The following is a 21961-nucleotide window of genomic DNA, read 5'->3' as shown; positions in this document are numbered from 1 at the left end:
ATGCCAACATCCTCTTCCACCTCTACGCGGATGACACGCAGATCTACCTGGAAACCTCTTCACCCAACGACATCCATAGACTAAATCCTGTCTTAAAAGATGTTCAAGATTGGCTGACAAAAAACCACCTGAAACTCAATCCCGACAAGACCGAAACCCTTCTCATATCAAACAAAGAAGACAATCCTCAAGTCATGGAGTGGCTGAAGTCGATCGATGCTCTTAAAGGTTCTCTCACGCCAACGGACTCCGTCAAATCTCTGGGCTTCACCCTAGACCCCAAACTCACCTTGACAAACCACATCAAGAACTCGGCAAAAAGTGCTTTCTTCAACCTCAGACTGCTGAACAAAATCAAACCTTTCATTCCTAACAAGGATCTTAAACTAGCTACACAATCTCTAGTCCTATCTAGACTGGACTATGGGAATTCAATCCTTACAGGTATCCCCAAATCACACTTGGCGCCACTAAAAACAACACTACATGCGGCAGCAAGAATGAGCACAGGATGCAAAAAATTCGACCACATCTCCCCAGCACTCAAAGAACTTGAATGGCTTCCGGTGGAAATGCGTAGCTCCTTCAGAACGGCCTGCCTAACCCACAAAGCCCTCCACACCGGTAAACCTGAATACCTGGCAACCAAGCTCAAAAAAGCAGGCCAAAGCAGATATTTGAGAAGCTCCAACTCCCTGCTGCTCATCCTTCCAAAAACCAGAAAGAAGAAAACTGCGGACTGCTCCTTCCCTGGAAATGCCCCCAAAATATGGAACTCTATCCCTCCACATATCAGAACTCTACCGTCCTATGCGGAATTCAAGAACCAACTCAAATCCTTGTTCCTCTTCCGCTCCCTAGGTCCCAGATAACCAGGATCTCCCACTGAACTATGTGTTAGCTATGTATCCTTACACCAAAAGTCCCACTGTTACGCACTTTCCCTCCCCCAATATTGGACTGCCTCTACTTGTTACATGTCTTGTTGTTCACCCTGTCACGCCTGTTACTGTAAAGCGCTCTGCTACCTTCGGGTCTTGTTAGCGCTATAGAAAACTTCTAAATAATAAATAATAATAATAAATAATAACGTCGTGACCCAGCCATATAATAACAAAGGGGTATGGAAGGTGGGGCAAAAAATATAAGTTTAAAATACAACCCAAAAATAAAATGGCTTTGTTGTGTGGTGGTACGTAGTGGGAGAGTAATGCCCTACTATATCTATGGGCGAACTGTCACGAAGTATTAGGAGCAGGGCCTAGGTTTTGGGAAATTGGCCAAACGTATCCTTGAGAAAACCGAGACACTGAGAATAAAAAAAATAAAAAAAGACATCTAGAGCTTTCATTTCTGGCCAGTGAAGATAGGTGCTTACCCCGTTCCGAGTGCTTTGGAGAAAAACTTGAGTGTAAAGATCACCATGGAACTTAAAATAAATAGAAGGCAGCGTCAGCTGCATCAGTTTGTTCCTATGAGACTAAGTGACTCTGTTCCATTTTACTTATTCTGACAGAGGTTGCAGCTGTGACAGGTTCACAGTGGATTACTTAATGCCCTTTCTTAAGTTTGGGTAAGTGTTTACTTAAGGGCTTAACGGCTGCAAACAATCCAAAATCATGGTGTAAAACTGCTATTAGGAAGATTTAGATTTGCTGGAGCCTCTCTTATTTTGGAGACTTTGCACCGATTGCCTACTAAGGAAACACCAGGAGGGGGAAGCTATCCAAACAAGAGTGGGGCACTTGGATAAACATAAAAGCCATCCAATCATGAGCAAGCCCCGGGGGTGGTCGCAAAGCCAAATCTACTTAGTACTGTATACAATGCTGACTGCGGAAGGCAGCTTAAGCTGCTGGTAGCAAGTCAACTAAAATGCAGCAACACTTAGCAAACCAACACTGCAGCAACCAGATTAATGGCAGCAGCCAGGGGAAGAGGGGACAAAAACCTTTTGTAAACAGATGAATCAAGTTATCCAAAACCTGACAAAAGGATAAGGGAGTAACATTCTGATGCGAAGACAGTGTTGGAAAAGAAGTTAAGTCATCATTATTATAAGGATAGTGGGACTGTGCAGATAAATATGCTTTGTGACCTCTGCTACTGGTTAGTACATTACATTCTCACCACCTCCTGCACTCATTTGGTCTTTCCTCCTGGTAAATGCCTGTGCTGCTGGAGATCTCTTGAGTCCCCACCAATGTTGTGTGAGATTGATCGGTCTTCTATGCTTTACTCAGCTTCATTTTGGGCGTTATGCTCTAGTGTGTGTTGTGGTTATTCGATATCTGGAAGTCTAATGGGATTCAGCCCTTCTGCAATAGGATTAGTCCTCCTAAGGGCTAGCTGCATCCCCTCAGAGTAATAAACCACTAATGCAATGAACTGGATTAGCTGCCTAAAATGATAGGGTTTCTTCTGCTTAACCTCTAGTGACAATACATTGAAGCAACATCAGGCTCGGATTTTAAGACTCCCTGGGTCATCTTTTCAAATAGATTTTCATTCTCAGTCTCAGAAATGTGATCACATGAAGCACATCAAATACAGAACAAAATACTAATGCCAACTCAAAAAACTGTTTTGCTGAATAACGTTGAGAATAGAAGATACGGATTGTATTTCGTTATGCAGCTCAGAATGATAAGAGCAGCAAACACAGTTTTAAGACAAGGCTGTCTAATCAGCAACAGAACATCAAGTGCCCAAATTCACGGAAAAAGTAGTCCCGGTGCCGAGCCAGATGCATTCAGATTCTGCTAGAGTCTCCAATTTGTAAAGCATTAGAGTGCGGCCTTCTAAGGAAATTACACTTTCACTCTTGTGATGGCCTTTGAAAGAGATGTGTTTCTATAGTTCAGTTCTAAAACTTTAAATTAATATCCGCATTAAGGGTTTTAAACTACCACATGGAGCATTTCACTCCTAAGGTACTTGCTCTAGTATTCAAATGTAACAGTTCTGATTTTCTTTTTTACTATATTAATTCTAACAACTTAACTTTTCCCACAATAAATTGTTTGAATAGGTAAGGTTGAGAGGTTTACTAGGAAAAAATAGATTTCATTACAGAAAGTGGGAACGTCTGAGAGAGTTGGAGTTTTGCAGAGTGAACGAGTGAAAAGAACCAAGGAAGGGGAAAGGAGGTATTTACTTGGGACTATTGAGTGCCAAACTCACAGAGGCCTTCTTGCCTGTAAACGCATGTTTATAGTTAAAAATGTATTCATCTACACCTAGGGTTGGGAACCAAAAGCAGCCCTAGCAAAAATGTTCTGATGATCCTCCCGCCGCCCACTTCTTCCCTGCGTTCTCTTTCCATCCATCTACTTTCTGCCTTTCTCTTCCCACTCTCTGATCTCTACACACACCCTTTTCTCCTGTCTCTCTCTCTTTCTCCTTTTGCTTCCCACTGTGCTTGCTACAATAAAGTGACAGAGACTCCATCAGCGGCCATGGGACTTAAAAAATAAACCAGCTTCTAAAGGCACCAGCCCACTAGGGAAATGCCAGGTAAAATTATAGGCCACTCCGGCCCTAGTTATGCCTGTCAGAAATCCACAGAAGAGCTCTTGACAGGCTCTATTGGTTTTCCTCATGCGTAATTCTATACCACAGGTGCGTAGTTTATACTTTGGTATCCCCTTGACAAGGGGTGAGAAGATGGCAGAAAAGACATGGTTTGCCTGACACTTCTTTGAACACCTACAAGCTTGTGAGTTTGGCCGCTGGCCAGCTTAAATCTGACACTTTTACACACTGTAGATGATGGGAGTTTTACTCCAGGAAAGGGCTGGAGTAACTCCCCTCCCAGGGCGAGAAGGGGAGTGGATCACCTTAAAACCTTGAGGTTTGTAGAAGAAGAGGTTTTCAAGGGGAAAATAATTTTCACATGAAGGCAAAAAAGATGCATTGCACTAAAGATTGCATCTCTCAGGTGCGTAATATTGTATGATTTATACATTGGAGAAAAGGGAGCCCTGAGAATGTGTCACATGACTTTCCCAGCAGTGTACATGGAAACGTACGCCTGGGGTACGAATTGGAATCAATGTTTATGAATTGCAGAAAAGTGTAAAACTACGTTGAAAAGAAAAATTTGAATCTCCACATGTACTTTTACACTTTATTGTCAATTGAGCCCAAAGTGTTTTAAGAATCCATTATATAACGATGATGATATTTTGATTTTAAGGGCCATGAGCAGGCGGATGGTAGTTCCAAGTGATTGAGTTTTCCAAATATAAGCACGAAACAAATATATTTTAATATACAACGAAATGCCAATGGTTGATATCAATAATGAAGAATGTTTATTAAATATGTAATTACTTTTTGTGAAACAAATTTCAACTACTTTGTTCCAACAAAGTAGTTAAACTTAACTTTATTACTTATTTATCTACAAATTATTTTCTTTAATCATCTACTTTGCTTTAATTGCATTCTTCTCTAATTTTCAAAGATATTTTACCCTTTCCAGTGAATAGTTAGTTCGTATAAAATAGCAACAGCAAAACATTGTGGAAGATCCCTGCTTCAAATGCTCTGTTAATCTTTGGAGTCTTTAACTCCTGTGTCCCTATAAATGTCCGCTTTAACTCTAGACGGGAAGTAGACCACTCCATAGAGCTCACACGGAAAGCACTTGTTTCTAAGAAGCGTGCGTTTGAAACAAATTAAATTAGCATAAAACCAGACCATAGGTGCTTTTTTTATTTTTACAATAGCTCATTTACAATAGCTGCAGCACATCCCAAATAAATCATGTGATCCAATTATACAACTGCTAAATTCTTAGTGAATATCTACCAGCATGCTGACTACTGATGTCATTTCCATTAACTGAGGATCTCAAGAGCTTTTTTATAGCTGCAGCGACAAAATTCGGGAAAAAAATAGGATCAACAGTGACTGACCACACAGCCGCATTCGTGGCTGTGCTTTCCTCTCTCCACAAAATGGATTACAAATCAATCTGTGGGCCTTCTTCAGAGTTTGACGGGATACTTTGGTAATCATGACTGATATCTCGTGCACCGTATTGCAAGTGCCGTAGACTATAATACACTTGTAATACGGCAGAGGGATAATCCGCCAAGTTTGTGACAATGTATCCCATCTGTCAAACTCTAAATTAGGCCCTTAGTTGATTTCGGATAGAAAATGAAACTACCAAGAACTCTCTTGTTAAGCCCTGTAATACCTCCGCGTGCAACTGCAAGAATAGCTACGATAGACAAGTCTTAACGCAGATGAATATTTTCATCATAATGAAGTTAATGGTTAATTACATTTGGATATTATCCAACCTTTAAAAACATCTACATTTATTGCAGGCTCATCATGTACATAGCACCACATCAGAGCCCCACAACGGGTAAAGACGCCTCAAACCCCAACAACCATCTGAATTCAAGCAATGAATGACAATATATCTTAGAAGCAAATAAACAGCAATGTCCTTTGGAACACACATTCATCAGATACAGCTTCCTACAGATCCATCCAAGAAGCCAGTCAATCACTATCCATTATAATGTATCGCTAAATGATATGCCAGTCTGATTCGACATCCCCGGAAAACAGCCAATATGACTAACCTGTAAACAAAACGAAACACAACCACACTGATTCCATACAATGTGTACCCACAACCGTCGTAGGTACCCAGATGACGAAAGCGGTTGTAAAGTGCGACATAAATGCACTTAACATACCAAATCTGCTAAGTGTTTTTGAACACCTGGCCCCACGGTTCGACATAGCTGACTCTAGGAAGAGCATGAGAAAACAATCCACAAGTACCTTTGTTGTTGACGGTCTTGGAGTTCACCTCCAGTGTCTCCAGCGGCTCGGTTCCAATGTTCTCCAGTTTTATCACCAGCTGCTGGGTCTCCCCATTGTAGAGCTGCACCGACACGTTAGTGGAGACTTCATCTCCTGAAGAAGGCTGCAAAGTGCTGGCCGACCTACAGAAACACATTTAATGATTAGGTAAAATACAGATCAGTTTCCAAGCCTAGATGTCCTTGAACCTGAACACGTACTTAAAAGTCATGTTTCCTTAATATGCAGTGTTCGTTTAGTGCATCCTAACCTGAGGGAAGCTTTTTGAGTAATACACTCAACAATGAACAAAATGTAAAGTTTTCAAAAAATCTTTTTTTGCTCAGGTACAAGATGACAATATGTTACTTAACAATTAGCAAACACCTTGTTCTAGGGCTAAACAAATCCGCTGTGTTATACTGATAAACATGTCAGTTTCTGGTTTTATTAAGCATTCAGCCGCCTGCCTTTTGGAGCAAGACATTTTGAATTTACAAACTGGTTTGATTGCATGCTAGTCTGCCTTGAAATTATCACTGTTTGGCACATGGAAACTGTGGGCTTTGTTCCAAAAAATGAGTCGTGGAAACACCATGTTTTACATAATGTTACTGACAAAGACTGTGGCATTATACATTGTTTTACTTTTTTTGCATGATTTGCATTAAGCAAGAAGTACAACTAGACAGACTTCAAATACTGCACTTCATTGGATCATATACTGGTTGCAGTCAAACCCTGACTGTAAACACAACAGGACCATATTGATTTGACTTGATTATCCTAGGCAGACTCAAGCTAAATAACGTAGTGCTTGTAACATTACAAGGAACATCTGGCCACCGACTAAGGCCCTGGCAATTTAGCATTTCCTGCACCCTGGTTTGAGGCTGCAATATGATTCAAGGCCTCACTCAGCCCTCCTGTGTTTATTTTTAAATGGCTAACCCAAGGGTCTGCGACCTTTTCTGTAGCGAGAGCTACTTCGATCAGTGAAAATCATCGTGAGCTACTAAAGGCCAAGTGACTCGCACATTGCTCCTAGAGACCCCCACATCCAGCTTCACTGACTTTAAGCTCAATTTTTAAGGAGTCTATGCAGTGGTTTGAGCAAAATAGATAGAGTGCCCTAGAAACACTGGTAAGAATGACTTGGATTTGTGTTGTAACCATACTTTATAGTATGGAGAGAGAAGAGTGGGCGTTTGCAAAAAATGTAGTGCTGTTTTGAACTCAATGGAAACTGATGAGATATTTATGAAATGTAGGGGATATTTATTGAAATTCCCACACTAGACTTCTTTCTTCTCCGCTTTGCATGTTTAAGAGTGAACTCCGTTTAACTTCAGAGCCTACTTTTTATTATACAATTCACACAGTGGCGTAACACAGGTCCCCGCATCCCACACGATGCGGAGGGGGTCCCAAGCTCAATGGGGGCCCCCTCAGCACAAAGCTCTGGCTGGAGAGCTCCTGATTTAATCCGGAGGGGGGCCCTCACCGTACCTTGCAGGGGGCCCCCTCAAGTTTCGTTACGCCAGTGAATTCACAGTTGTCTTGAAGTTGCCTTGAATGGATTGACTTTTCTTTCTTGATTCAGCTTTCTTGCAAGCTGGAAGTATAAAGTGAATCAAGAAAGAAAAGTCAGACTGCTCAAGGCAACGTTGATGCAACTGTGTGAACTATATAATAATAAATAGGTTGTGAAGTTGAAGAAGGAGTTCACTATTAAACATGCACAGCAGAGAACTGAGTTTCATGTGGGCATTTCATTAAATAAGAACGTCTGCATCTCATCAGCTTCCACTGAGTGTACACTACCTTTAGTGCAAACTCACTCTTCTCTCTCCATTCTATAAAGTATGGTTACAACACAAATCCAGGCCATTCTTATCAGTGTTTCTAGGACACTAGATGTATTTTGCTCAAACCACTTTAGGCTCAAAGTCAGTGAAGCTGGATGTGGGGGGTCGCTAGGAGCAATGTGCGAGTCGCTTCGCCTTTAGTAGCTCACCATGGTTTTCACTGATCGAAGCAGCTCTCATTACAGAAAAGATTGGAGCCCCCTGCTATATACCGACACTTAATGAATAACAATAGTTGACTAACTGAACACAAAGCACTGATCTTTGTAGTGAGAGCGGAAGAGAGGAGGACGAGATCCTACAGTCTCTTAAGTGCACAATGTGCAGTCTGGGACTCAAATCCCAATTTCTCCACGTGACTAAATTGACTGACTCGCGGTCTGTCACTTTATTTCTCTATGTGTCATTTACCTCAACCATGCAGTTTGAGGGCACATTGAAGTAATTCAGTACAGGATCTGTGCGCTACAAAAACCTCACTTATAGATAGTAGGTATAAAATAATCTTGCCTCATATTAGATATCAATATAGACAATATAAAAAGAGAACATGCCAAACTGACACATTTTGGGTAACTTGGGGCAACGTTGTAAGGGCATGAGGTATTAGTGGATGTTCATATTTAAATAAATATTGCTTTTAATTTAATTCACTCACAGTGATATAATTGTATGTATTTGAGACATTGCTCAAAATGCTGAAAATACTCTTAAATTCACTTTAATGTTTTTATTATATGTGTTCATATTTGCTGCCCAATTTACATCTCACCTATTGTGGCCCCACATTGAGGGGCCTATCGTTCTTTTAGGTGGGAGACACTATGCCCACTAGTGACACCCCAATACCACAAGTTCAGGGTGCAGGGAGGGCCCCAGTGCCCCCTCGGCCACAGCTGGCTCCCGGCATTTGCTCCCGCTCGGCCGAAGAGGCTTTTTTTTTTACTTGCCCCCACTATGCGGAGCATTGGGCATTTCGGCCACAGGGAATGGGGTCCCCAGGGTCTCTTTGAGGCTTTGGGAGGGGGACAATTCCCCCCCTTCCTTTAACGTAGTGGGGCTGGGTGGGGGGATGGGGTTCCTGGGGCTGCATTTGGCTGGGGAGTGTTGCCCCATCCCTTCTCCTAAATGAATGGCCCGGACTCGGGAGATGGAGTCCCTGGGGCTTTTAGAGACTGGGAAGGGAGGCCGCATGCCCTGACCCCTTTTTTATGGAATTTGGCCCCGGGTTATGGAGTCTGGTTGCTCAGGGCCTATTAAGGCTCAGGGAAGGGGGCCTGCGTCCCCTCTCCTTAATTAGGGTACTCAGACACAGGGGATGGGGCCCCTTACTCGGACACAGGGGATGGGGCCCCCAGGGCACAAAATGGGCTTAAAGAGGGGGGCCACACTCAAATAATTACAAAAAAAGTGCAGGTGACCTTTTTCTCCCCCCCCCCCCCCTCGCAAAATGTTGTTTTCATTTTGGGGACTGGGGAGTTCTTCTGGATACCCTGCCCCCTAATGATTTTTTTAAATTGCAGAACTGGGGAATAAGTCCCAGAATCCTATATGGCTGCCTGCAACATTTTTCTTCAGGTTGCAGGCAGCCAATCTGAGTCCTTGCTTCTGCGGGGAGCGTGTATCCCATGGGAGCGATTTGGCCCAAGGGGGACAAAAAATTCCTCTTGGCCAATCAGTACACACTATTTTTTTTATAATTGGGTTCAACGGAGAGTCCCTCAAAGCCAACCGTCAAGATATACACATTTTTTTCTTTCTGAAGATCTCAAAAACCACTCAACGGATGGATTTACACCAAATCACCAAAGATTTTGCTTCCTGACAAATTTGATGTAAATTCGTTCAGCACTTTTTTCAATATCACTTTCCAATAAGTTAATGGAAAATGCATGGGGATTCTGCGTTTTGGGACCCTCTCCCTTTTCTCAGCCCCTGCTACACAGGTCACACTGAAATTTTCCATGCACAAACTAGGCACAAAAAGAGAAACGTTTTGGAAAGATCTGTGAAGATTCGTCAAATGGCACCAAAGTTATTAGCAAAACTAAAAAAGCCATTTCCTATCAATAACTATCCACTGGCAGCTGCCAGTGAGTAATACATTTGTGTGGTATACTTGTAAAGCGCACTGTTACTCTACCCGAGTGTCCTGGCGCTGTAGACCGCTGGGGAACCCATCCTGGTTTTCCCTGTGAGATGGTCCCTTTCTGGGTATCTCCAGGGTGAAACCAGGCATCCCGGGCTGAGGTAAAGTATATCATGGTATAGTGTGGTACGGCTTGTCATTGTATAGTAAGGTACTGTATCTTACTGCATGGTATGGCCGGTCACTTTAAGGTATGGTATGTATGGCCGGTCTATGTACAGTACAGTATGGTTTGGTATGGCTGTCATCATACGGTATAATATGGCTTGTCATCGTATTGTATAACATGTTCTTGTATATAATGGTATGTTACGGCCTGTCATTGTATTATATATTATGGTATGGCATTGTCTTTCATTGTATAGTAAAGTATGGTATGGTATGGAATGGAACGAAGTGGTATTGTATGACCTTTCATTGTATACTATGGTCTGGTCTGTCATTGTATAGTATGATATGGAATTGTATAGTATGGTCTGGTCTGTCATTGTATAGTATGATATGGAATGGAATAGTATGGTATGGCCTGTCATTGTATGCTGTAGTTTCACATTGTATAGTATGGCAGGGTATGGCCTATCATTGTATAGTATTGTATTGTCTGTGATTTTATGGTATGGTATGTCTTGTCATTGTATAGTATTGTGTGGTATGGCCTGTCATTGAATGCTGGGTTTTAGAATGGACTATCATTGTATACTATCGTATGGTATAATAGAAGTATGGCCTATCATTGTGTGGTATGGTATGGTAGAGCCTGTCACTATGTAGTATGGCATTGCCTGTCATTGTATAGTATGGTATGGTAAGGCCTATCATTCTATAGTATGGTATGGCCAGTCAAAGTATAGTATGGTTTGATCTGTCACTGTGTGGTGAGGTATGGTATTGTATAGCATGGCCTGTCATTGTATGGCATGGTATGGTAGGGCCTGTCACTATGTAGTTTGGCATGGCCTGCCATTTTATAGTATGGTATGGTAAGGCCTATCATTCTATAGTATGTTATGTTATGTTATGTTACGTATGGTATGGTATGGTATGGTATGGCCTGTCAAAGTATAGTATGGTTTGATCTGTCACAGTGTGGTGAGGTATGGTTTAGTATAGCATGGTATGGCCTGTCATTGTATAGTATGGTATGGTAAAGCCTGCCATTCTATAGTATGATATGGTACGGTGCAGTATGGCCTGTCACTATATAGTATGGTATGATCTGTCACTGTGTGGTGAGGTATGGTATAGTATAGCATAGCCTGTCGTATTCTATGCCATGGTCTGGTATGGTCTATCATTGTATAGCATGGTATGGTATGGCTTGTCACCGTATGGTAGGGTATGGTATGATCTTTGCTGAAATGTACACATTAGGCTACAGGGGAAAGAACAATAAGAGAGAGAAATAAGAGGCCAAACAAGCAAAAAAGCACGTACAATACGTTATTTTCACGCTAGAATGTTCTAGTTAACCTGTAATCATACAAACGTAAACCAATCTAAAACACATGCTGTTTTTTCCATAGAATATTTTCTTTGTGCCCAAGAAATCCTCCAAATCATGAAACACGTACCAAAAAAGCACTTTGTCACAAATTAAATGAGTGATTACTTAATAGTGATAGTGCAAAGCCATTAATGTATTTTGAAATCATTGTTAAAAGCGACTAACAACCTGTGGCCAGCTGGTGGTGTTATGCTGCACCTAAGAGTAGAAGGGGAGAGTATGAAAAGGAAAAAGAAACAAAACAAGTGGTGTAAGCAACACTACAGTGCACAACCAGATGCAAGACAACCTAACAACACATACTGACGTGGGAGGGTTGTGGGGGAACCAGCAACAAAGATAGAGGAAGAAGAATGTGAAAAAAATACCTTAATCCCAGCTCAAGCAGTAGAACAACACTGTTCAAAAAGAAGCAATAAGTACTTGGTCCATGCTCGACAGAAAAACGAACAAAGAGAAATTGAAACTGACATACGCGGACTAAGTAAATAAGAGGGAAAATTAAGTCAACGAATGGTAAGCAACGGGCAGGCTCCAACAAAAAATGTCTTGCAACAGCACATGCGCCGTCTCAGGCGATACCTAAACAGAAACGTGCTATGGACCAATTAAAGGACATCTCCAACCAAATTCCTGAAATGATGAACGGAAAGGTTTTTAGCCTATTTCCAAACTTGAACAAGTTGTCTAATTGCGGTAATGCTTTATAATTTCAAGCTGCATCTACCCACACAGATCAGATGCCTTACAAACTTTATAAGGGAGGCCCATCCGAGAGTAAACAGTGAGGGGGGAGGAAAAGCCAGCAACCAATCTAACAGTCTGATGTACAAGAAACATGGTGACTTCAGGAGGAAGGGGAGAATGAGCAATGCTGCTGCTTAAAACATCACTGCACACTCGAGGGGCAGAGAATTCTATCACACGTGTAACCTGGAAATGGGCAGCACAAATATCTGTCTTTTTTGCCTTTTTTACATCTGCTCAAAGCACACCACCACAAGGTGCGGAATAAATAGGGATTTACTGCTACTACAAACCAGCCAATGAACAAACTGCTGACGGCACAATGTCACAGCTCAACGCCCAGGAAATAAACACATTCTTCACTGTAAATAACCGCTGCTTATTACTGTATTGATGTCCTCTCCCTCCTGCTCTATTATGGTTAATGACATAAAACACGACTTTCAGTAACAAGTCAACTGTAAAACTGTGCCCAGAGATACAGAGGGAAAAGAAGACAGTACACTTATCAATATCTGTGCTGGGGTTCAGGACAAGGTTCCAAACAACCCTCTGTCCTAGCGTGTTACCCTTGGAAGCTTCAAAGTGTGATTATATTTTCCCGTTGTCCAAGGCTAATTTTGGTTTACAGCTTAGTTCACTCTATGCAGATAAACCCAAAACAATCACAGTTACTCCCACTTGCTCAGGGAAAAAAACCTGTAATACTACTGAAAAGCCCGCATCATGGAATTACTGTACTCAGTGGAATCGCTTACCAATGTTGAGCTCCCATCTTAATTGTAATGAGGCCAACAGTTGGCCATCATATTACTCCTAACAGCCTGGCGCTCAACGCTCAAAGGGCTTCAGCCCTCCCTCCCTCCCCCCCTCCCCCCCATTCATACTCACTGTTAAGTTAACTTAAGTAGACTTTGTTAACCATCAAACAAAGGATATGGTCAGGAAGTATTTGAGAAACAGGCCAATGGCATGGATATTCACTCGGATGAAACTGCCTTGCTTCATAGAAGATAAAATAAACCTTGAGATAATATCTGAACAGAAGAAATATGGCACAGGAATAAAACGAAATGGAGATGAAATGAGTAAGTGGGCCTCGCTGTGGCATAATGAGGAAATATCAGTTTGTAAACTATTTAAATTAAATATTATGGAGAAGAGGAACAGAAATCTAATTAGAAAATCGGAACCTTGGAAATGAGACACAGAAATAAGTTCGTTGCGGAGAGCTATCCAATTGATGAGCTTCACACTGGTGTTCATTATCTCTATTGTCTTAGAGGATGTTGCTAGGTTGAAGCGAAATTTCGGGATTGCTCATTGGGCGATATTTGAAGTCCTTCTTTTGCAGGAAACTTGGAGTGGTCAATTCTGCACTTTTAGGAAGATGTGGGATAAAGGTAATCTGTATAATTGAATTGGATATAGGTAGACATACAAAGTTTTTTTTTATTTGGATGACATTTTCTTTTAGCTGGCATCTACATAACGTGAATATTTCGACGGGCAATCTAATAAATAGATGGCAAGGTCAAAGAAGAGCAGTAATAGGCTGAGTGCATTATTGAAAAGCACATTCCTTATTGTATTCAATTTAAATATTCTGCATAGTCATCCCAGATTTACACCTTTTTCTGGACCCTATTTTTGTGGCTTAGGACTTTGTGCACTTTACCACTGCTAATCAGTAGTAAAGTGCCTCTGCTTCCCCTCTAAATCATGTGCTGTACATTGGAACTACCTATTTGGCCTATTTACCTTACCCATAAGTCCACTGTAAGTGCAACTATGGCATGGAAGGTAAAATGTCATCTGAGGGATGCATTGTGTATTTGCAGCACCTACATATATGACAAACATATATTTCTGCCAGGAGCATCACTGTTCTCTGGTCAGGCTGCAGTTTAAATGCTCTGCAAAGACACATTGCATGGAAATAAAAACATTTATCATGAAGGTAAAGCCTATTTTTATAGTTTCATAAGTCACCCCTAAAACTGCCTTGTAAGCTCACTTGGCAGGGTGCTAATATGTAAAACTATAGAAGCTGACCGAGCCTTTCAAATACAAAGGAGAAAGACAGCAGCAAGCCAGGCGGCAAAGAGAAAGACAGCAGGTAATGTGAGCAGACACCAAAGAGAAGCGCACCGAAGACTTTAATACAGATATCAATACCATTACTGAATCATCAGACAAGATCAAGAAATTGATTCTGAACTTTTGAGCAAGGGAGACGGTGAGAGTCATATACCCAGCATTGAGACACAGGGAAGACCCATTTATATATGATCTGTGGCTATCAACGCATTACTGACTATATGGTGTGAGAGGACATACATAGCACCAGTACCATGTCCTGAGAAGACCCTTAAAGAAATTGAGTTTGACAAACTATCCAATGGGAAATGGACGTGTTCAGAATTTAACATAAATAATAGTCAATGAGCTGTTCCTGTACCTTGGCATTCAATATAAAACTGATGGGTAAAGTAAAATTACCGAACAAAATAAAAATCATGATGTCACTCTCTGACATCAAAAAGAAATGGACTAAATGAAGTACAGATTGCCTCTAAACAATGTATGTCATGCATTAGAGTAGGGTTTACTTGTTTCCTTTCACTTTCGGTTTAATATATTGTATTTTGTAATATAGATGCACACACAGCACAAGCACGGGTGATGGGAAGTTGTATGCACACTAAATGAGGTAACTGCATTATTTTGTGAAATTACTAATATGTTTGTAGGACTTCTTGTTTAGGAGTATTGATAAAAAGTAATATTATTACTAAGTAATTAAGAGTAAACGTCTCAAGCGTGAGTGGGTTAATCATAAACCTGTACATGCGGAAAGTTAATATATGCACACTCAAAAGAAGACTAATTGATAGCAGATAGTATGGGAAAACAAGGGTACACCCCGAAACGTGAACCTGGGATTAATGTATGTTTAGAAAGGACAATGGTTCAAGGTTGGCCTCAGTGAGTCCAGAGCAAAAAAGTAAAATCCCCAAGGGGGACACTGAGATTTAATTTAAACTAGACAATTAATCATCATATACTTATGTGGAGTTTCAATTGTGTTGCCAATGTGATGTTATGTTTTTAGTTCACTCTCACTTTGTCACATTGCGCACCTTTCACTTTATGTGAGCACCTGACTATTACTATGAGTACTAAAATCATACTTGTAAAATAAATTGTCTATTTACACTACATATGCTTCCCTATCTTTATGCTCCCTTGATGATTAATTGTCTAGTTTAAATTTAATTTCAGTGTCCCCCTATCAAGGTCACTTTTGTCCTTAGTAGAGGATAAAGAGAAAATAACTTGGGCATAAGAAAACAAGTATCATACCTTCACTCCATCGCAGTCTGCCTGAAATTGCACCTATGTCCCCGTCTACCGTGGATTGTTGTCTTTCCATAGTGTTCGACATTTTCTAGGCGTTTTTTAGCCTTAACATTTTAAAGTCAAAATCCCTGGTTCCCCTTAACCCAGTCTGATGATCTTGGTGTATTTTTGCTCCTTACCGTTATCTCTATATTTTCTAAATTGGTTTGGGAGTTATATTGTTTTGTGCACTTTAAAATAGTTGGTACTTGAATTTAGTACACACTTCTCTAGGGACAGACAGCCTGCTGCTTGTGCCACAGTTGCCAGGGGTCAGCAGGGATTCTCCAAGAATTGTGTTTTGACCTAGCCAGGGTGTCTTCACTAAATTGTCAGGCCTGCTCCCGCCCAAATTAATAACACCATTTCTGACGCTAGTGAAGAGCAAATTCCTAACCCCATTGTGTAGCACCTAAGCAGTGTTAAAAAAAGATGACAGAATGGTATCAGCTATGGGTGATTTTGGTCTCTGGGACCTTTGTAGATCATGATTTTGAGGAGAGTCATGAAGCATGGATTTTTCAGGTGCAGGTATTTCATCACCGATTAGTTCGTAAAAGAAGAAAAACTCTCCTAAAGTGTCTCAATAGTACAGCACAGTAATATTGAAAGGGAGGGTAGCTGTCCATGTTCAATGAGAACGAGAAAGATTTAATAGAAGTTCTGTGCATTTAATACTGGAGTATCTGCATAGATCTTAGGTACATGGCTTCTATTCTCAAGATCAAGCCAAAAGCTAACACTTACTTTAGTGTCTTCACAAAGTAATGTTGGAGAGGAAGGAAATGGGAAAACGGACAATGAATGAAGGCAGGAGAATAACGTGGACCGCAGGTAACATAAAGAAGCGGTATGAGGGAATGCCATATTTACTAAGGTGTGCAGCCATGTGAATGACGTGAAAATAGAGGAAGATCGTTTGTGACACAATAGCATCAGCGTGAATGTACCACTAAGTTCTGCAACAAGGAATGTATCATAAAATAACCAAAGACATTTCCTCAAACGATTGCGGAGAGTAAACACTTACTGTGGTTCGATGATGATCCTAAGGGATTTCAGAAAAAGGGGCTTACATTTATGCACTGAGGACATCAGGATAATATCTTTGGAAAGAGCAGCCAACAAGGATAACAAAATAGAAAGATCCTGCCAGTCTTTACTATCGTTCAGGAAAATAAAAAAAACCAGGCTGTTTAATCAATAATCCCCTCCGCTTTGGTAGAAGCTGCTGTCCTCCGCGCCGAGACACCCACGGGCATTTGAGCGCTTATAAGTCTCATAAATAAATAACCTTCTACCATTATTTGCTGAATGGGTGGTACATGCATCATTATCGAGAGCTGGAAAAAAGCTCTTTAGGCACTTTGCACTGAAGGGCATTTATTTCCCTAGATCAGAATATGGCAACAAGGAGCGTAACCCTCTTGACACTTTTACTTATTTTCAACTTCGTTTGGAATAAACACTACTCATGAATGCTCTAGATGCCTATTGCTGTATGCAGATTTTCTACACCTTGCATGATGTTGCCACATGATACCAGCTATTGGCATCAGATAATTTAGACACTATCAGTCCTCTTTGGGTATGTAAAGAAGGTCCCATGCCCGACCAGATGCCTTGCGGATGTGGCCCTATTTCTAGCAGAGCGCAGGGTGGACAAGTGGTGATGTAGGGGGCCAGTCTCAATACTTAAAACAAGAATCAAAGATATGTCGACATATAATGGTAAGACCAAGACCTACGCCATGCTGCGGCCTATCACTTTCAGAACCAGAGAAACTAGGGCCCCTTGAGGTCTTTCCTTGCCACTATCGCAGATAATTCGAAGGTGCCTGCCAGGGAAGGTTAGGCCTTTAATGTTACCAGACATTTTGAAAGACCAGGGCTGCTCCAATAAGAGGGTAATAGAAGCAGGCAAGGTGAGGCTTGGACAGAGATAGAGAAAAATAGAGGGATAGAAGGAAAAGGTGGAGAGAAAGCGATCAAAGGGGAAGGAGAGAGAAAATGGATATATCGAAAGAGAGCGATAGCAAGAGAAGAAGAAGGGAGCGGGACTTGTTTGAGTATTTTTGTCAGGGCTGCTTTTGGTTGTCCAGGTTGGCCCTGGTGCCCTCACCCCCATGCCCACTTGCCCCACACTGAGGCAGCCAGGGGGAGAAGGTATGTGCAGTTTCTGACTGGTTCAACAGATATACGAATCAGTATTGAACACTGTTTGGGGGACGGGGTACATGGCTGCAGGATTGGATGAGCACATTGAAGTGGCTTCCCCATCGTATGATCAGGCATGTAGAATGACACATGGAACACATGCTTTTTATTCTTTGCTGTACGGATCACATTTAATCATTCGAAATGTATACGATTGATGTGGGACATTTTCCTTCCCAAAGGGTGCTTCATGTAACCGCCGACATTTGGTTTCTTTTTACTTGTGCTTCAGTTATTAACATAAATGACAAACGAACCATTACTGTACTGAAGACTTTTTGATGTCAAATAATTTGTTTCAAATGTAAAAAACAAAATGGAGGTCCCCCACTATGAATCCTGGGCTAGGGGTTGTCACAGCTCTTGAAGGTCTATTATTGCCATAGACATGAATAGTGTGAGGGGCTAGCCATGGCTAATCCTTAGCATCACTTGTAATGATTTCATGGATGGCTCATCTTGCCTCTGTACCTCAGTAGGGTGGCGCTCAGTCGTGCAGATGATCCCATTATCATGGACTACATCTATACAAAACTAAAACATGATTAACTTCACCATACTGACACTCAGCAAGCATTACAACCAATCAGAAGACGCCCAAGGTCCTGTACGGATGGTGTTGATTTATTCTGCGATCCCATTCCTTTTGAGACTTTTAGCAGGCAAGGCAACTGGGAACCTAAACACAGACAAAAAGGGGCACAGAAACATAGAAGGATAGCGCAGACAGTGTGGCACGGTGGACATGGGCACAAGAGCAAAAAGTAGACCAATATGGAGTCAGACACTCCCCACCTACGCAACCCCAAAAGCTCCACTCTCTGATCCCAAAAGAAATCGTAATCTACACTCTTGTGACATCCCATTTGGATTACAGAGCTGGGTCTTTCTGCTTTCCTGACACACAGACTTCAAATCCTACAGAATGCGGCAGAGAGGCTGATTCGACGGATCCCCTTCCGTCATGACATCTCACCTCATTTGAAGCAGTTTCATTGGCTTCCGGATGCCAAGAGGGTTGAGTTCAAAGGCTTGACTTTGGCGTTCAGAGCCATTATGGGCAAAGGCCTGCGATACCTGAGAAATAGGCTCAGCTGATACCAACAGGAGAGAGCCTTTAGAGCGAATCACCTTTGACTCGCGCATCCTTAGGTTTGCCAAGGATCATCGGGCGGCAGGTCTTTTGAGGGCCAGGCTTTGGAACATGTTGCCTATCCACCGTCTCATGGCAGAGCCAGAGCACTGTTACAGGAAAGATCTAAAAACATGGCTCCTTGATAAAGTGTAGATATGAGTGGTCGGTCCTGTTCTTCAGTCTCTGCTTTTGAGTGCCGGCACTCTCAGTTGAGACAGCCATGCACTTCAGAAATGACTTTGATTGATTGAATATTAAGCATACACCCGAGCGTTGGCAAGGTTACAAGACCAGAACATCAGCACGTTACCCATTCACACAATCCAAATATCCTAAAACGCAAGCATGCCTTCACCCTTAACTAGTTTTACTAGCTGCTTGCTTGGTCGTGTATTTATTAACCTGATGGAAAGCAGCTTTGAATTTTCAATAACATTTATTTATTATTTAAATGGCAAAGCATGAGCCATCATAAAGTCTAAAGCCATGTGATGTAATTTCCGGTGATATCCTCTAGAGGATCAAAGGGCAGGTGATGTCACTTCTGCAACCTCTATGAATTAGGTGAAATTACACTACTTGCTGTCTTGTTAGCTACACACTATAAACATATGCAGAGAATAAAAAGGAATTTAATTGTTTGGATCGACTATTAACGATGAATACTTTATAACACATTAAAACATAGAACCACACTTCAATTGCTGCATGCTACAGCAAAATAAATGGTATCAATAGGGGCGATCTATATTTGCAGAGTATGTCTGTTGGACTAGTAACTAGTGCATAATTTGAGCAGGTGGTTTTAAATTGGGTTGACAGCCACTCATTTTTGGAGACCAGCTCTTATTTTTCAAAAATCACATTTTTGACCCAGAGAGAGAAAGACCTTAAACGTGGAAAGAAGGAGTAAGAACAAGAAGGAAAATCAGTCACAAAGAGAGGCTGCAGTGATGAAAAAACCTTCAAGAGTGAGGTAAAGGGGCAAGCAGTGATGAAAAACCTGCAAGAGTGAGGTAAAGGGGCAAGCAGGGATGAAAAAACCTTCAAGAGTGAGGTAAAGGGGCAAGCAGGGATGAAAAAACCTTCAAGAGTGAGGTAAAGGGGCAAGCAGGGATGAAAAAACCTTCAAGAGTGAGGTAAAGGGGCAAGCAGGGATGAAAAAACCTCCAAGAGTGAGGTAAAGGGGCAAGCAGGGATGAAAACCCTGCAAGAGTGAGGTAAAGGGGCAAGCAGGGATGAAAAAACCTTCAAGGGTGAGGTAAAGGGGCAAGCAGGGATGGAAAAACCTTCAAGAGTGCGGTAAAGGGGCAAGCAGGGATGAAAAACCTGCAAGAGTGAGGTAAAGGGGCAAGCAGGGATGAAAAACCTGCAAGAGTGAGGTAAAGGGGCAAGCAGGGATGAAAACTGCAAGAGTGAGGTAAAGGGGCAAGCAGGGATGAAAAAACCTTCAAGAGTGAGGTAAAGGGGCAAGCATGGATGAAAAACCTGCAAGAGTGAGGTAAAGGGGCAAGCAGGGATGAACAACCTGCAAGAGTGAGGTAAAGGGGCAAGCAGGGATGAAAAACCTGCAAGAGTGAGGTAAAGGGGCAAGCAGGGATGAAAAACCTTCAAGAGTGAGGTAAAAGGGCAAACAGGGATGAAAAACCTTCAAAAGTGAGGTAAAGGGGCAAGCAGGGATGAAAAACCTGCAAGAGTGAGGTAAAGGGGCAAGCAGGGATGAACAAACCTGCAAGAGTGAGGTAAAGGGGCAAGCATGGATGAAACAATCTTCAAGAGTGAGGTAAAGGGGCAAGCAGGGATGAACAAACCTGCAAGAGTGAGGTAAAGGGGCATGGAGTGTGTGTCGGTGGATGAAAGAGGCTTGGGCTAGAATCAACACTATGGACCTTAGTATTCGGCCGCCTGGCATTCCGTAGCACAGGTTGCGGGCATCTGAGCAGAACCTTCGGCGCCAGCTTTTATTCTATTGAATGAATGAATGGCTTTATTTCGATATATAAAATATCATAAAAGCAGAGATACAGCATATTAAAAACAATAAAAGCAATCACATTCTGTTTGTACAATAAAAAGACGTAAAAGCAAATAATACAAGCATTAAATAGCCAAAGAAAGCCTATTCAAACGAATTAGCCATAACCATTTAAAAAATTTAGACACCCCGCAAACAACTAAAGTGCGTGTATCAGATTTTAAAATGCGGAGCGCCTCACTGTGCTGGCGGGTGCCTAGTAGTCTACATAGGGGTTTAAGCCAGCTCCGCCTCGGCAGTGCGTATGCTGGACACTCAAAGAAAATGTGAGCGACCGATTCTACGCGAGTGGGACAGGTCACACAAAAAGAGGAGGACAAGCGGGATGATTGCCAATGGGCGGTGAATTCGCCTATGGGCAGTGTCCCCACTCTGAATTTAAAGTACAGGGCTCTATCTGTTGGGTTAGAAATGATGTCAAGATAGGGTTCATACGCCACCACATCCTTAATTCTCAGAAATTCATCGGTTGATTTACAATGATTCGGATCAGTGGAGTTTTTGCAGTGAACCCAGCTCCAATAGAGTTTCTTTAGAGCAGCTTTGGGGGGGCGGTCCTGGCTTCCCACGCATCCCCAAGGCCCAAAGCCCCTAGCAGCCATTTGACATCCCTCAACCACTTGATCTTAGACCAGCCCTCCAAAGACATGACCTCATCCAAAGCCTCTGCGTATGAGATCAACTCGGGCAAACGCCGCAGACGCGCCCAAAGCAATAGAGGGAGAATTCGGGCTTGGTCCCTAATCGATCTGCAACCCAAATCCATTAACACGGGTACAGATGGGGTACTCTGCGGAAGAGTCATGAGATCTTTAAAAAATGTCCTCTCTGATCTGGCTAGCACATCAAGGTTATCCGTGCCCCACAATTCCGCCCCGTACAAGGCGCCCCTTTCTCGAGAGGCCACGCCCCCGCCATCATCTTCCTTCCTGTATAAATAATGTGTATCTTCCGATCGCGCAGCGGGCGAGCGCAGCGAGCGCGCTGTTTGCGCGCTGAAGGTGCGCCTAAGGCAAGCCCGTCTGCGCCCGTCCGCGCCCAACCGGGCCCCGGGGCGAGGCATGCTGCACGG

At 42.3% G+C, this 21961-nt stretch overlaps 1 protein-coding gene across 1 annotated transcript in view; it reads right to left on the bottom strand.

Annotated features, from left to right (window-relative positions):
• TRAPPC9 (trafficking protein particle complex subunit 9) overlaps positions 1-21961 on the bottom strand; it is a 2424721-nt gene that overhangs the window by 1750624 nt on the left and 652136 nt on the right. Inside the window, exon 15 of the mRNA XM_078686702.1 lies at positions 5812-5975. Within this exon, the coding sequence (XP_078542828.1) occupies positions 5812-5975 (164 nt within the window). The remainder of the gene's footprint in view (positions 1-5811; positions 5976-21961) is intronic.

Source organism: Lissotriton helveticus, chromosome 4_1 (assembly GCF_964261635.1).
Source record: "Lissotriton helveticus chromosome 4_1, aLisHel1.1, whole genome shotgun sequence".
Lineage (NCBI taxonomy): Eukaryota > Metazoa > Chordata > Amphibia > Caudata > Salamandridae > Lissotriton > Lissotriton helveticus.
The sequence above is the reverse complement of the archived record's forward strand: the minus strand, read 5'-3'. Positions and strand labels throughout refer to the sequence as shown.